The sequence below is a fragment of the Geotrypetes seraphini genome, chromosome 11 (assembly GCF_902459505.1).
Source record: "Geotrypetes seraphini chromosome 11, aGeoSer1.1, whole genome shotgun sequence".
In the NCBI taxonomy this organism is placed as follows: Eukaryota; Metazoa; Chordata; class Amphibia; order Gymnophiona; family Dermophiidae; genus Geotrypetes; species Geotrypetes seraphini.
In genome coordinates this window covers 25,162,559-25,177,387 of record NC_047094.1, presented here as the reverse complement: position 1 = coordinate 25,177,387, position 14,829 = coordinate 25,162,559, and the positions used below count along the sequence as shown (strand labels likewise).

Here is a 14,829-nt window from a genome sequence, read left to right as displayed (position 1 = left end):
AGGGACAAGACTCCTATGTACATACTGTAGAGCACAGGGTGGAAGAAAATCTTTTACAAATGACTGAATACCCACAGATGCAGAGAGAAGTATCCAGTGAAATTCATTTGCTTTAGCTTATCGGCTCCCAGTTGTGTTAAGGGATGCTCACCTTCAATCATAAAACAAACAACCGCACTCATGGCCTGAAAAACAGAAAAGAAATCATTCATGTCAGAAGGTCGATTCTTGTTAAATTACCCTTTAATGGAGACTAACCCCCCCCCTTTACAAAACCATGCAAGATGTTTTTAGTGCGAGCCAGCGTACTCATAGGAACGCCAATGCTCATAGGAACACCATGAATTTCGGAGCAGCACAGAGCATTCCGCGCACCGGCCAGCGCTAAAAACCTCTTGTGCGGTTTTGTAAACAGGGAGGGGAGGGGGGGGATAAGACGCTAACAGAACCATAAACACAATAGTACCAGTATTAAAAACATCTTTACAACTATCAACTTTACAAATGGCTCTCAAGAATTGAAGAATGGAATGGGGACCGCAATCTGCCTCAATTTGTATTAATTTGTACTGATTTGTGTTGATTTGGTTTTATTTATTTCATATAACAGTTTTAGTGGATATGTTTTAGAAATGTTCATTTCTTGGATGCTCTCAAGCTCTGCCAGTGACGGATCTGTGAAGTGGGCTGCGCCGGGAGTTGTATTAAGACCTGCCCTAAAATATGACTGTTTGCTATCAGGCCGCTTCAGAGACTTTTCTATCTCTTAAATTTGTTTTATTTTATTTTTAATTTTTTTATCTTCTTCCACTATTTCTATTTCTTGATTTTTGATCTTGGAAATGTATTATATGTTGTTATTACATATTTTTAGTTTATCAGGTACTTTATTGTGTGCCTTCGGGACAGATAGGGTAGTTTTTCTCAATTACCTAATTTCATTTGAGTTTGATACTTTGTAAACCGCTTAGGTCAGTAAAATTCAGGAGCGGTAGATCAAATCTTAAATAAACAAACAAACATAGCAAGAGCCGATTACAGATGCATCAGTCTCGCTTCAGTCCCCTCCTCATTTCAGGTCTTTGAAACTTACTAAACGAGCTAACAGATGTTTATTGGCGGTATTACATTACATACTTATATACCGCCAACGACCTCACAGTTCTGTGCGGTTTACAAGTCCAGAATTACTAAATGTAGTAGGTCACAATCAACCATAACGTTTAGCATAGATTATATTTCCAACAATTATCTGAAAGCTGAAATGTAATAAATACAGTAAATTAACCGCTTAGAACTGTTTGTGGTATGGCGGTATATAAAAATAGTTATTATTATTATTAATCATGATGTTTACCAAAAAGATATGTTTTCAACATTTTTCTAAAGGCTGAATAAGATGTGAGAATTAATCTATGAATACCAATTTCTTTTTCCCATAAAGCCCTTAAAATTAGAGCCGAATGAGTTAAGAATTATGCTGCTTAAATATAGGGCCTCTTTTATGAAGCCGTTCTGCGCGGGCCGCTGCGGTAATGGCCTCGAAGCCCATAGAGATTTAAAGGGCTTCGGGACTGTTGCCGTGCGGCTTTGTAAAACAGGCCCATAGATTACAGATTACAATGGTACTGTTTTTAAAACTACAAAAAGTTAAAAGTAATAGAGTTGAGTGGGCTGAAGGCCAGATTATATAAAACTGCAGAAGAACTAGAGCACTGAGCATGTCAAAGAAGTACAATTTACCATTAAAGAGAACTATGTTCTGATGATCATTTCATTTCGTTTTATGATTATCTTAAGTATTATTATGTTTAAATCTTTTTTAAAATTTACAGTGCCTTTATTTATGTGACTTCTGCTAAAAAAAAAGGACACCACCAGAAGTCAAAAAATGCATTTCAAAACATTTAACGCAGGAGGAATAAAGAGCAATAATAATAAAAATAATAATAAGTTATTTATATGCCACCATGCCGGGAAGGTTCTAAGTGGCTCACAGTATGAAAAAACCCCAAAAAATAATACATGCATACATTTTCAATAAAAATCACGATAAAATTGTAATTTAGATGCTGGGACTCTAGATCATTTACTTTTTTTCTGTCTCTTTGTCAATGCCTTTTGGAAGTTAATTTGGTCCCAAATTAATTCAATGTTAGAAAATCATGTTGCCCTATCCTATGATACTATTTTATTTGTTAATACTGGTGTTACCATTCAACCCATTACTGGAAATTGGAAGGACTATACTAAACTTAATTATACCTTTTGGTGGAATTCAGTTTGTCATATTTATAAACTGGAGAGAGTGCTTGCTATACAGCAAGGAAATTATAATAGTTTCAAAAAGATTTGGGGGCCATTGATTGCATATTCTAATGATTAGACACCTTTTTATTACATAGGACTATATTTAATATGGGGAGGTATGTTATGTGATTTAATGGGTTTATTCCTGATGAATGGGATGGGTGGGGGGAGGGGTCTTTTTTATATGCATTTGACAATAATTGTTAGAATGTCAAGTGATTTGTACGAATTATCTGATTGAATTTTGTACACTTGATGCAAGAGTTAAAACTGAATAAAGAATTAAAAAAAAAAAAAAAGAATAAAGGTACAAACATTTCAATAAAATTGACCAAGATGAAAGTGCAAACCACGCAGGTAAGAAACATAAGAATAAAATGCAAACATAGTTGAAATAAGAGAAAAGGCGAAACCATTACGATGTCAGCCTATTAAATAATTGAGTCTTTAGTAATTTCCTAAAATCTAAGTAAGAAGAAGCTTCTAACATCATTTTTCCAAGCCATGTATTCATTTCAGCGGCCTGAAAAGAGAAAGTTTTCTTAAGGAACCTCTTAGAGCAGCGAGATTTTATAGAAGGATAAGTAAATAACTACGCTCTCCGTGTATTTTTATTAAAATGACTCCAAGAAAAATGAGAAAGAAGATAACCTGGTGACAGACCAAACGCTACTTTGTAACAAATACAAGAAAATTTAAACAATATTCTAGCCAGTGCAGTTTGTGATAGAAAAGAGTGATATGCTCCCATTTTTCTTAAACCAAAATTGAGGCGAACAGCAGTGTTCTGGACTACCCTTAATCTCTTACGAATTTTCAAATAAGACCCTACATATACAATGTTACAGTAGTCCAGTATTCTTAAAATGGAAGATTGCACCAACAACCGAAGAGACTTCATCAAAATATTTCTTGATGGTACAAAGCTTCCAGAGCACTGAAAAACATTTCTTAATAAGTAAATCGGCGTGTTTCTCCAAAGTAAGGTGTTTATCCAGCATTACCCCTAATATTTTAATGGATTGTTCTATATTGTAATCCAACCCATTCACACATATCACTGTTTCTCTGAGCTTATCATTAGGTGTTGCCAGAAAGAATTTAGTTTTTTCCTTATTCAATTTCAATTTGAAAGCCATCATCCAAAGCTCAATCTGATTATGTGTCCAGCATACACAAGTGAGGCCATTATGTCCAGCTGATCCATCTGTATGTCCAGGTTATCCATCTCATTTGCAAGAAAGTTTATAAATTCAGATGACAGACAAGTAAGCAAATCTGACCATGGTCAGCTGAGGCCTCCCAGCAAGCTTGTGATCCCGACTTCCAAGTTAATGTTCCCTATCCTCATAGTGGGTTGTGAAAGAGTCTTGTCTCCATTGCCCCAGGGGAAAGGCTTGGTCCGAATGCGCAAGTGAGAGTAGGGTTTGAACTCGGGTCTCTCATGGGAATGACGCTGTGTCGTCAGGTATGCATTCAACATGCAGACTCCAACCCCAGGCAGTGCCACCACAAATGTCAGAATCTTCCAAAGTCGAGCGGATCGGGCATCATGTTGCACCACCCGTCAGCCCGAAGACCATGACTCAGGCCCCAGGAAGCTCTACTTAGCATCGCCATCTTTCAAGCTAGTGCTCCCACTCTTTAATTGAATCATTCCAACGTAATACTTTTGCAGTCATATCATAAAATCTGGGATCATTATGTTGCTTGGAGAGTGCTTCATTGAGAGTGCTTGTGTGTAGTGAGGACTGTCTTTTGGCATTAACAAAAGAACATAAGCAATGCCTCCGCTGGGTCAGACCCGAGGTCCATCGTGCCCAGCAGTCCGCGCACACGGCGGCCCAACATGTCCAGGACCTGTGCAGTAATCCTCTATCTATACCCTTCTATCCCCTTTTCCAGCAGGAAGTTGTCCAATCCTTTCTTGAACCCCAGTACCGTACTCTGCCCTATTACGTCCTTTGGAAGCGCATTCCAGGTGTCTACCACACGTTGGGTAAAGAAGAACTTCCTAGCATTCGTTTTGAATCTGTCCCCTTTCAACTTTTCCAAATGCCCTCTTGTTCTTTTATTATTTGAAAGTTTGAAGAATCTGTCCCTCTCTACTCTCTCTATGCCTTTCATGATCTTGTAAGTCTCTATCATATCCCCTCTAAGTCTCCTCTTCTCCAGGGAAAAGAGTCCCAGTTTCTCCAATCTCTCAGCGTATGAAAGGTTTTCCATCCCCTTTATCAGACGCGTCGCTCTCCTCTGAACCCTCTCGAGTAACGCCATATCCTTCTTAAGGTACGGCGACCAATATTGGATGCAGTACTCCAGATGTGGACGCACCATCGCCCGATACAACGGCAGGATAACTTCTTTCGTTCTGGTTGTAATACCCTTCTTGATTATACCTAGCATTCTATTTGCCTTCTTAACTGCCGCTGCGCACTGTGCCGTCGGCTTCATTGTCATGTCCCTGGGACTGTTGCTATATGAAGGGTGGGAGTTTGAGGGGAGGGGATATTTTTGTAGTTTAACATCCTGCACTAGGCATATATCCATATTCTTGCCTGTACTAATTCTATATTGCTAGTGTGTCTCTCACCTGATGTCCCAGAAAGTATACACCTCCCTCCAAATCCACAGGCTTAGTACCCGCGAATTTTGGTTATTCGTGATTTTTTTGCCCTGGACCTCCCCCTAGTTTTTAAAGGCTGAATCACAGCAGCCCGGACCTCCCCAGACCTTACCTGGTGGTCTAGCGGGGTTCATAGTCAAATGCACGCAAGACAACAGCGCGTGGACAAATGGGCGCAAGACAACTGAGCGCAAAGACAACTGAGTGGCAAGACAACTAAGCGCCAAGACAACTGAGCGCAAGACATTTGAGCGCAAGACAATTCCGCTCAAATCATTTTCAGTAACAAGCACGAGCGGGAAAACATACCTGTAAATGAAGAAATCAACAAAACTTTAATTTGAACAAGTTCACTCAGAGTTTTATTATTATACCCTCGGTTTTCTTGCGATTGTGTAGCGCGCATCTTATATAGCTTTCAAAAGTAGAGACATAAAAATATACGCTCTGCGTGCGCGTGAACCAGAAAGCACAGTTACTTACCGTAACAGGTGTTATCCAGGGACAGCAGGCAGATATTCTTAACACATGGGTGACGTCACCGACGGAGCCCTCGGTACGGACCTTTTTAACTAGAAGTTTCTAGTTGGCCGCACCGCGCGTGCGCGAGTGCCTTCCCGCCCGACGGAGGAGTGCGTGGTCCCCAGTTAGGATAAGCCAGCTAAGAAGCCAACCCGGGGAGGTGGGTGGGATGTAAGAATATCTGCCTGCTGTCCCTGGATAACACCTGTTACGGTAAGTAACTGTGCTTTATCCCAGGACAAGCAGGCAGCATATTCTTAACACATGGGTGACCTCCAAGCTAACAAAGAGGGAGGGGGGATGGTTGGCCATTATGAAAATAAATTTTGTAACACAGATTGGCCGAAGTGTCCATCCCGTCTGGAGAACGCATCCAGACAGTAGTGAGTAGTGAACGTGTGAACTGAGGACCAAGTGGCTGCCTTGCAGATTTCCTCGATGGGCGTGGAACGGAGGAAAGGTACAGAAGCAGCCATAGCTCGGACTCTGTGGGCCGTGACAGCTCCTTCCAGTGAGAGACCGGCCCGAGCATAGCAGAATGCAATACAGGCAGCAAGCCAATTTGAAAGTGTCCGTTTGGAGACAGGACGACCCAAACGGTTGGGATCGAAGGACAAAAATAGCTGAGGGGATGTTCGGTGAGCTCTGGTACGATCAAGGTAGTAAGCAAGGGCACGCTTACAATCCAGTGTGTGCAACGCCTGTTCCCCAGGATGCGAGTGAGGCTTAGGGAAGAAGACGGGCAACACAATGGACTGGTTGAGGTGAAAAGCCGAGACCACCTTGGGAAGGAATTTAGGGTGGGTACGCAGAACAACCTTGTCATGGTGAAAAACAGTGAACGGTGGGTCAGCAACCAGTGCATGCAGTTCGCTAACTCTCCTGGCAGAGGTGATGGCAATTAGGAAAAGCACCTTCCAGGTAAGAAGCCTGAGCGAAGTTGTGGCAAGAGGCTCAAACGGAGGTTTCATGAGTGCTGATAGAACCACATTCAGGTCCCAGACGACAGGAGGAGGCTTGAGAGGCGGTTTGATATTGAAGAGACCTCTCATAAATCTGGAAACCAGAGGATGAGCCGTGAGGGGTTTTCCGAGAATAGGCTCATGAAACGCAGTGATGGCACTGAGGTGGACTCTGATGGAGGTAGACTTGAGGCCAGCATTGGACAGCGAGAGCAGATAATCCAATACAAGTTCCACCGCTAGAGAGGTGGGTTCATGATGATGCCGGAGACACCACGAGGAGAATCTGGTCCACTTCTGATGGTAACATTGGAGAGTGGCCGGTTTCCTGGAGGCGTCCAAAATGAGGCGGACCGGTTGAGATAGATTCTCCGGAGAGGTCAGCCCGAGAGAAACCAAGCTGTCAGGTGGAGTGAAGACAGATTGGGATGCAGTAGAGACTGATGCTGCTGTGTAAGTAGAGTAGGAAACACAGGAAGAGGAATGGGCTCCCTGGAGCTGAGTTGGAGCAGGAGGGAGAACCAGTGTTGACGAGGCCACCGAGGGGCGATGAGAATCATGGTGGCTTTGTCCTTGCGGAGCTTGGACAAGGTCCGCAACATCAGAGGAAGTGGAGGGAAGGCATACAGGAATCGATCCCTCCAATCGAGTAGGAATGCATCCGGGGCCAGACGATGAGGAGAGAAGAGTCTGGAGCAGAAGAGGGGCAGCTGATGATTGTGAGGTGCTGCAAAGAGGTCCACATGCGGAGTGCCCCATCGAGCAAAGATGGAGAGTAGAGTCGGAGGGTCCAACGTCCACTCGTGAGGTTGAAGGATGCGGCTGAGATTGTCGGCCAGGGAGTTCTGTTCGCCCTGGATATAGACCGCCTTGAGGAAGAGATTGCGGTCCGTGGCCCAGGTCCAGATGCGTAGAGCCTCCAAACAAAGGGGGCGAGATCCGGTGCCGCCTTGTTTGTTTATGTAGTACATGGCGACTTGATTGTCTGTGCACAGGAGGAGAACCTGAGGGCAGAGAAGATGTTGGAAAGCCTTGAGGGCGTAGAACATGGCTCTGAGTTCCAGGAAATTGATGTGATGTCGACGCTCCTGTGGGGTCCAAAGACCCTGGGTGCGTAGATCTCCTAGGTGAGCTCCCCAAGCACAGGGGGACGCATCCGTGGTGATGATCATAGAGTGAGGGGGCAGATGAAAGAGCAGACCCCTGGAAAGATTTGAGGAGTTCAACCACCATTGGAGAGATTGCTGAAGAGATGATGTCACAGAGATGGGATGAGAAAGAAGATCTGTAGTCTGTGACCATTGGTTGGCGAGAGTCCATTGAGGCGTGCGGAGGTGGAGACGTGCCAGAGGAAGGACATGTACTGTCGAGGCCATGTGTCCCAGGAGGACCATCATTTGTCGAGCAGGGATGGAGGAGTGTTGGAGCACCTGACGACAGAGGTGGAGCAGAGTCCACTGACGATCGGAGGGAAGAAAAGCCCTCATTAGAGTGGTGTCCAGAACAGCTCCGATGAATTGAAGTCGCTGGGTGGGAAGTAAGTGCGACTTGGGGTAGTTGATCTCGAACCCCAGGAGGTGGAGGAGAGAGATGGTGTGATGAGTAGCCTGTAGCACAAGTTGAGATGAAGGTGCTTTCACCAACCAATCGTCCAAGTAGGGGAACACCTGGAGGTTGTGAGACCTGAGGAAGGCCGCAACTACTATGAGGCATTTGGTGAAGACTCTGGGTGAGGAAGCGAGGCCAAACGGTAGCACCTTGTACTGATAGTGGCGTTGCAGTACTTGGAACCGCAGATAGCGGCGAGAAGTCGGATTGATGGAGATGTGAGTGTAGGCCTCTTTGAGGTCCAGGGAACATAGCCAGTCGTTCTGAGAAAGAAGAGGGTAGAGTGTGGCAAGGGAGAGCATTCTGAACTTCTCCTTTACCAGACACTTGTTGAGGTCCCTGAGATCGAGAATTGGACGGAGGTCTCCCGTCTTTTTGGGTACCAGGAAGTAGCGGGAGTAGAATCCCTGACCCCAGTGATCTGGAGGTACTTCTTCGATGGCATTGAGAAGGAGGAGGGATTGAACCTCCCTCAGGAGGAGGGGGGTTTGAGATGAGTGTGAAGCAGACTCTACGGGAGGGTTGTCTGATGGAAGAGTCTGGAAGTTGAGAGTGTAGCCGTGGCGGATGATGTTGAGGACCCACTGGTCCGATGTGATGACCTCCCAACGGCTGGAGAATATGGTGAGACGACCTCAGATTGGTTGTGGAAGAGGTAGCGAAGGTGGAAGACTGGCTATGCCCTGGAGAGAAGAGTCAAAAGGGCTGAGACTGCTTGGCAGGCTGAAGAGGCTTGGAGGGTTGAGTAGCCTGAGAACGAGCCTGGGCATGGTGCTGTTGTTGACGGGGCCGCCGAGGTTGTTGAGGAGGCGGATTGAGTGGCCTGGCTGAGAACCTGCGCTGATAAGACGACTGAGGTCGATAAGGTCGGGCAGGCGGAGCCTTCTTCTTTGGTTTGATCAGGGTGTCCCACCTGGTTTCATGGGCGGAGAGTTTCTGGGTGGTGGAATCCAGTGACTCTCCAAAAAGTTCATCCCCGAGACAGGGGGCGTTGGCTAGACGATCCTGGTGGTTGATGTCCAGGTCGGAGACTCTCAGCCAGGCCAGGCGGCGCATGGCTACGGCCATGGCAGAGGCACGGGAGGTGAGCTCGAATGAGTCGTATATCGAGCGGACCATAAACTTGCGCAATTGAAGAAGGCCAGAGATGTGCTGTTGGAACAGTGGGACCTTGCGCTCCGGCAGGTACTTTTGGAGGGCGGACAGCTGTTGGACCAAATGTTTCATATAGAAAGAAAAATGGAATGAATAGTTGTTCGCCCTGTTGGCCAGCATGGCATTCTGGTAGAGCCTCTTGCCAAACTTGTCCATGGTCTTACCCTCTCTGCCAGGAGGGGTAGAGGCATAGACACTGGAGCCCTGAGTCTTTTTTAAGGTGGATTCAACAAGAAGGGACTCATGGGGCAATTGAGACTTGTCGAACCCTGGGATAGGGATGACACGATAGAGGTTGTCCAGTTTACGGGGGCCCCCCGGTACCGTAAGGGAATTCTCCCAGTTTTTGTAAAAAGTCTCCCGTAGGATGTCATGCACGGGAAGCTTGAGGAACTCCTTAGGAGGTTGTTCAAAATCTAAAGCCTCCAGGAAGGCTTGAGACTTTTTTGAGTCAGATTCTAGAGGAAGGGATAGGGCTGCAGACATCTCCCTTAGAAATTTCGAAAAGGAGGACTGCTCCGGTTTGGAGGTGGTATCGGGTGCCGACGGGTCCTCATCAGATGAGGAGGGATCCTCCTCGGTACCGGGAGGGGATTCCTCCCATAAGTCCGGGTCCCGGACCTCTGGTGCATGTCGAGACACCGGGGTGGAAGGTGCGGTATGGCGAGTTTTGGATAAAGATTTTCCAGAGCGCACCGAAACGGTACCAGGAGAGGAGGAGCGGCGTCGATCCCGGTCACGGGAGGTATGACGCTCTGCCTGGTGCCGAGGAGGATCCGTCGTGGTATGGGAGTGAACCACCGGATGGGAATGAAGTTGCTCAGCCGAAAGAATCGGCATGGAGGTGTTGATAGGTACCGAAGGGGTGGATACCGGGGGCTCGGTACGGGGCTCGGGCCGGTCTGGTACCGGAAGGAGCGGTGCCAGGATAGTGGGCAACAGGTGCTCGAGCTGTCGCTGTAACTGTTCCTGGAGTTGAACTTTTAAGATGGCCGAAATACGGTCATCTAGGGGTGGCATCGGAACCGCTTTCTTTTGCTTCGGTTCCTTAGATGCCGCTCCACGCCCCGGCGATGAGGAGGCCGATGACGAGGCACTCACCGAGATCGGGGCGGAGCGCTTGCGGGGTCGGCGCGAGGCCGGCAAGGTCGGTGTCGCCACCGTAGTTGGAGGGCGCTCGAGGGAAGAGGGAGGCTTCTTAGCCGGCTTACCTGGCGCCAGAGACGCCGATGCGGGGTCGGGCGGTGTCGAAGTAGACGGTGCCGATTTCTGTGGTACCGCTGTCGATGTCGAGGAGTCCATCGCCGACCCGGTGCCGAACAAAAGAGTTTGTTGAATTCTTCGGTTTTTGAGTGTTCTCTTTTTAAGAGTGGCACAGCGGGTGCAGGAGTCCGCCCGATGCTCCGGACCCAAACACTGCAAACACCAATTGTGTGGGTCAGTGAGGGAGATCGGGCGTGCACACCGCTGGCACTTTTTAAAACCGACCTGCGGGGGCATGAAGGGGAAAACAGCCTCCGCAAAATCGAACCCCGAGGCCTGTATAATGGCAACAGGCCCCGCCGGGGCAAAATCGAAAAAAAGGGGAAAAAAAGCAAAGTTTTTTTTTTTTTTTTTTTTTACAAATCAAAGGAAAAAGAAACCCGAAGGCAAAAGAAGAAAAAATAGGGAAAAAAGCGCGAGCGGGAAGGCAAAAAAGTGGTTTCAACGGCCGTTGAAAAAACACACGCGTCTTCTTCGCTCCGCGGAAACGAAGAAACTGGGGACCACGCACTCCTCCGTCGGGCGGGAAGGCACTCGCGCACGCGCGGTGCAGCCAACTAGAAACTTCTAGTTAAAAAGGTCCGTACCGAGGGCTCCGTCGGTGACGTCACCCATGTGTTAAGAATATGCTGCCTGCTTGTCCTGGGATAAATATAAACATACCTGTAAATGAAGAAATCTGAAATGTGGAAGTACATTTGCTCTCACCAGAGGCGAGTAAAATCTGAACAAGACAAATATTCGTTATAGATCAAGTTCTAGCAAAACCAGACCTTTACCTATAACGGACACGGTCAGGCAGCGAAAGGAGGGCGGGCTGTTCGGACACATATATAAAGAGGAAACGTAACCATAGTAACGAAAATGCATTCAAGTGACTAATATTCAAAACGCAAAAGAGGCAAGGGAACCATACTGATAACGTGGTGACGTGATCACGTGTTAACGTGCTGAACGTGTGCGTGCCCTTCGTTAGCCACGCACCATTTTGAGGAGCGCTGAATTGTCGTTGCGCTGAGTTATCCTTGCGCTCAATTGTCTCGCGCGCTATTGTCTTTGCGTGGTATTATCTTTGCGCTAATTTGTCTTTGCATTTTTGTCCGCGCGCTGTTGTCTTGCACGCATTTGACCTGTCACCGTCTAGCGGTGACGCGGGGCAGGAGTGATCTTCCTACGCTCCTACCCCGTGCCGAGCCGTCATCAAAAATGGTGGTCCCACGGCAGCCATTTTTGATGACGGCTCTGCACGGGGCAGGAGCGTAGGAAGATCGCTCCTGCCCCGCATCACCGCTAGACCACCAGGTAAAGTCTGGGGAGGTCCGGGAGGCAGGAGGGAGGTGGGGGGGTCAGAATCGACCTTAAAAGTTATCCGCGATTTTCCATATTTGTAGGCTGGCTCTGCCCCCTAACCCTCGTGGTGCATGCAGGGCTTAAGAGAGATCCTTACTAAATATCCGTCCTTTCCCCCAATTTGCTGCCACCCCTCTTTCTCCACTAAGCAAATAAATGCAAGTTAGTAGACACCGCAGCATTGGACTGCATAAGGCTCAAATTAGCAGTTTCTAATACTATAAAGAAGCAATTACCTTATAAACAATTAGATGAAGTTCTTCATAAGTGTCTTCTGTGTTTACAAATATTTTAGGAAATCTGAATTTTGCTTCTGGATCATTAAGGGTCAGAGGTCCAGTGAGGAACCTGAATAAATCAGAATGAAACATAAACAATTCAGTTTTATTCATCTGCTGAAATCATAAGCCAGTTTACGAAAATTCTCAAAACCTCTCTTGAAAATGGACTTTTCAAGTTATGAGCACCTTGCTTTGGACACAGCAGCACATGAATGGGCCAGAACTCTGAATTCAACTTTAATATATGCAACAAATTTCAGCATAACAGAATGTAAACTATAATTACATACTGTAATGGAAGCTCTCCATGGAAAGCAGGATCCTCTAGTCAACAAGTGGTTGATGTCATTGGGATGAAACCCAGTCAAGCACCCTGTCTCAGAGCTTTGAAATCTCTGGAAAAGCTTTGCGAGCGAGGGCCAAGTGATCCCACGTGCTCTCTCCTCAGTCAGCAATCATCTAGCTTCAATCTTGCATGGGATGGTGGGAATGTGTGGCTGGTTCAGTCTTTAATTCTGAGTCAACTCGATTACTGCAAACACAGTATATCTTGCAGGAACCAAGAAAAACATCCTAAGAATGCGAATTATTCAGAACACAGCAATTAAATTTACCGTATTTTCACGCATATAACGCGTGCGTTATACACGATTTTACAAACCGAGCATAACCATGCACGTTATATGTGTGAGCGCGTTTTACAATTTTTTTTTAACATTGCTGGTTCCCCCCCTCCCCCCGACATCCGATTCATCCCCCAGCCCACCCCCCCCCACACCATTTGCGGTGGAGAAGCAGCCTATCGTGGGTTCGCGACGCCAGTGAGCCCTGCTGCTTCCTCTGCCGGCGGTCCCGTCCCTTCTCAGCCCTGCGCTGCTTCCTCTGCCGCGGTCCCGCCCCTTCTATGATGTCAGAGAAAGGGCGGGACCGCAGCAGAGGAAGCAGCGCAGGGCTCAGAGAAGGGGCGGGACCGCCGGCAGAGGAAGCAGCAGGGCTCACTGGCGTCGCAAACCCACGGTAGGCTGCTTCTCCACCGCAAACGGTGCAGGGGGGCTGGGGGATGAATCGGACGTCGGGGGGGGTGCGAGCAGTCCTTCGGGGTGGGGCATCAGGCTTTCAGGGTGGGGCGGGCCTTCAAGGGGGGGGACAGGACTTCAAGGGCAGGGCAGTGAGAGGAGAGTCGGGGCGGCAAGCAGCATGCGTGGTATACGCGTGGGCGCGCTATACCAAAATTTTCTTACATAAATTCCTTGCTTCTGCGCGCTATACCCGTGTGTGCGTTGTACACGTGTGCGCGCTATATGCGTGAAAATACGGTATATATAATCAAAGGAAGCACGACCATGTTACTCCACTGGCTCCCAGTGGAGGTGCGCATTGTATTTAAGCTGGGCTGTTTCTATTATATAGTCGCTACTGGTCAAGCTCCACAATATTTGATCGATTCATTTGTCTTTTCAACTCATAAAAATCCAAGAAAAAAAACTCACACTTTGTTTTCCCTTCAGTTAGTGGATGCAAGTACAAAAAATTTCATGAGCGACAACTTTCTTTTCAAGTTGCATCGCATGATAGCGACTTTAAGAATCTGTTCCTAACATCTTACTCTTATATTCAATTTAGAAAGCAGCTGAAAACTCATCTTTTCAAAAAAATTCATAGGCAACTAATTCTTTAACTATTTCATCCTGTACTTATTACTAATCTTTTGTAAACGCTGCTTCTCTTTGGAATAATAATAATAACTTTATTTTTGTATACCGCAGTACCAGAATAGTTCAAAGCGGTTTACATGACAAGAGACTGTACATCTACAGCGAAATTTACAGATAAGTCAATCAATCAATATAACTTAGAGAGTCGGGAGCAGGCAAGAAGGAGATAGAGAGGTTATAAACAAGTGGCTTAGGAAGTCGGGTGCAGGTAGGTGGGAGGTGCAGGTAGGGAGAAGGCAGGTAGGTGGGAGGTGTAGGAAGGTGGGAGGTACAAGGCATAGTTAAAAGTAGAGTTACAAGGAGGGGGGGAGTCAGAGATATTTGTCAAAGAGATAAGTTTTGATTGACTTCCTGAAAGTTTGGTAGCAGGGAGAATTAGAGATGAGAGTGGATAGACATTTGTTCCATTTGCATGCCTGGAACGCCAGGGATCTGTCGAGGAATCTCTTGTAGATGCAGCACTTTAGGGACGGGAAGGCAAACAAGTGGGCGTTACGGGTGCGGGTGGGGCCCGGACGGACAAAGGAACTCCATCCCTAACCATCTTCGCCTAGAAGCCTCCCTTCCCCATTTTAAAATCAAGTTAAAAACATTCTTATTCCAGGATGTTTTTGATATTTAACTGCCCTTATGAGGGCTAAACTTTTCCTGTTAATATTTACTCAGATTCCCCTTCCTGTTGTTTTTTTTCCTTTTATGTTCACTTTCCTTTGATTATTGTAGTTCTCCCCATCTCTCCCTCTTGTTTCCATCTGTCTCAAGATTGTGAATTATTCATTTTACTAACGCCCCCTGTGGTCTATTTTGTAAAGTTTTAACCTGTAATTCTGTTTTGTTAAAAAAAAAAATTATTTTATTTTTAATTGTACACCGCTCAGAAATCTGATTGAGCGGTATAAGAAATTTTGATAAAACTTCAAACTTGATCTGGAAAGTGGAACTACGAGTGAGGTGATTAGATTTGCAGATCACACTAAACTGTTCAAAGTTGTTAAAACGCATGCAGATTGTGTAAAATTACAAGCAGACCTTAGGAA

At 46.4% G+C, this 14,829-nt stretch overlaps 1 protein-coding gene across 5 annotated transcripts in view; it reads right to left on the bottom strand.

Annotated features, from left to right (window-relative positions):
• Positions 1–14,829, bottom strand: part of LOC117369433 (vacuolar fusion protein CCZ1 homolog) — a 69,088-nt gene that overhangs the window by 21,765 nt on the left and 32,494 nt on the right. For all 5 annotated transcript variants that reach the window (XM_033964013.1, XM_033964010.1, XM_033964011.1 and 2 more), the window contains 2 exons: positions 12,033–12,144; positions 152–185 (listed from right to left, as the gene is read on the bottom strand). In XM_033964013.1, coding sequence (XP_033819904.1) covers positions 152–185; positions 12,033–12,144 — 146 coding nt within the window. The remainder of the gene's footprint in view (positions 1–151; positions 186–12,032; positions 12,145–14,829) is intronic.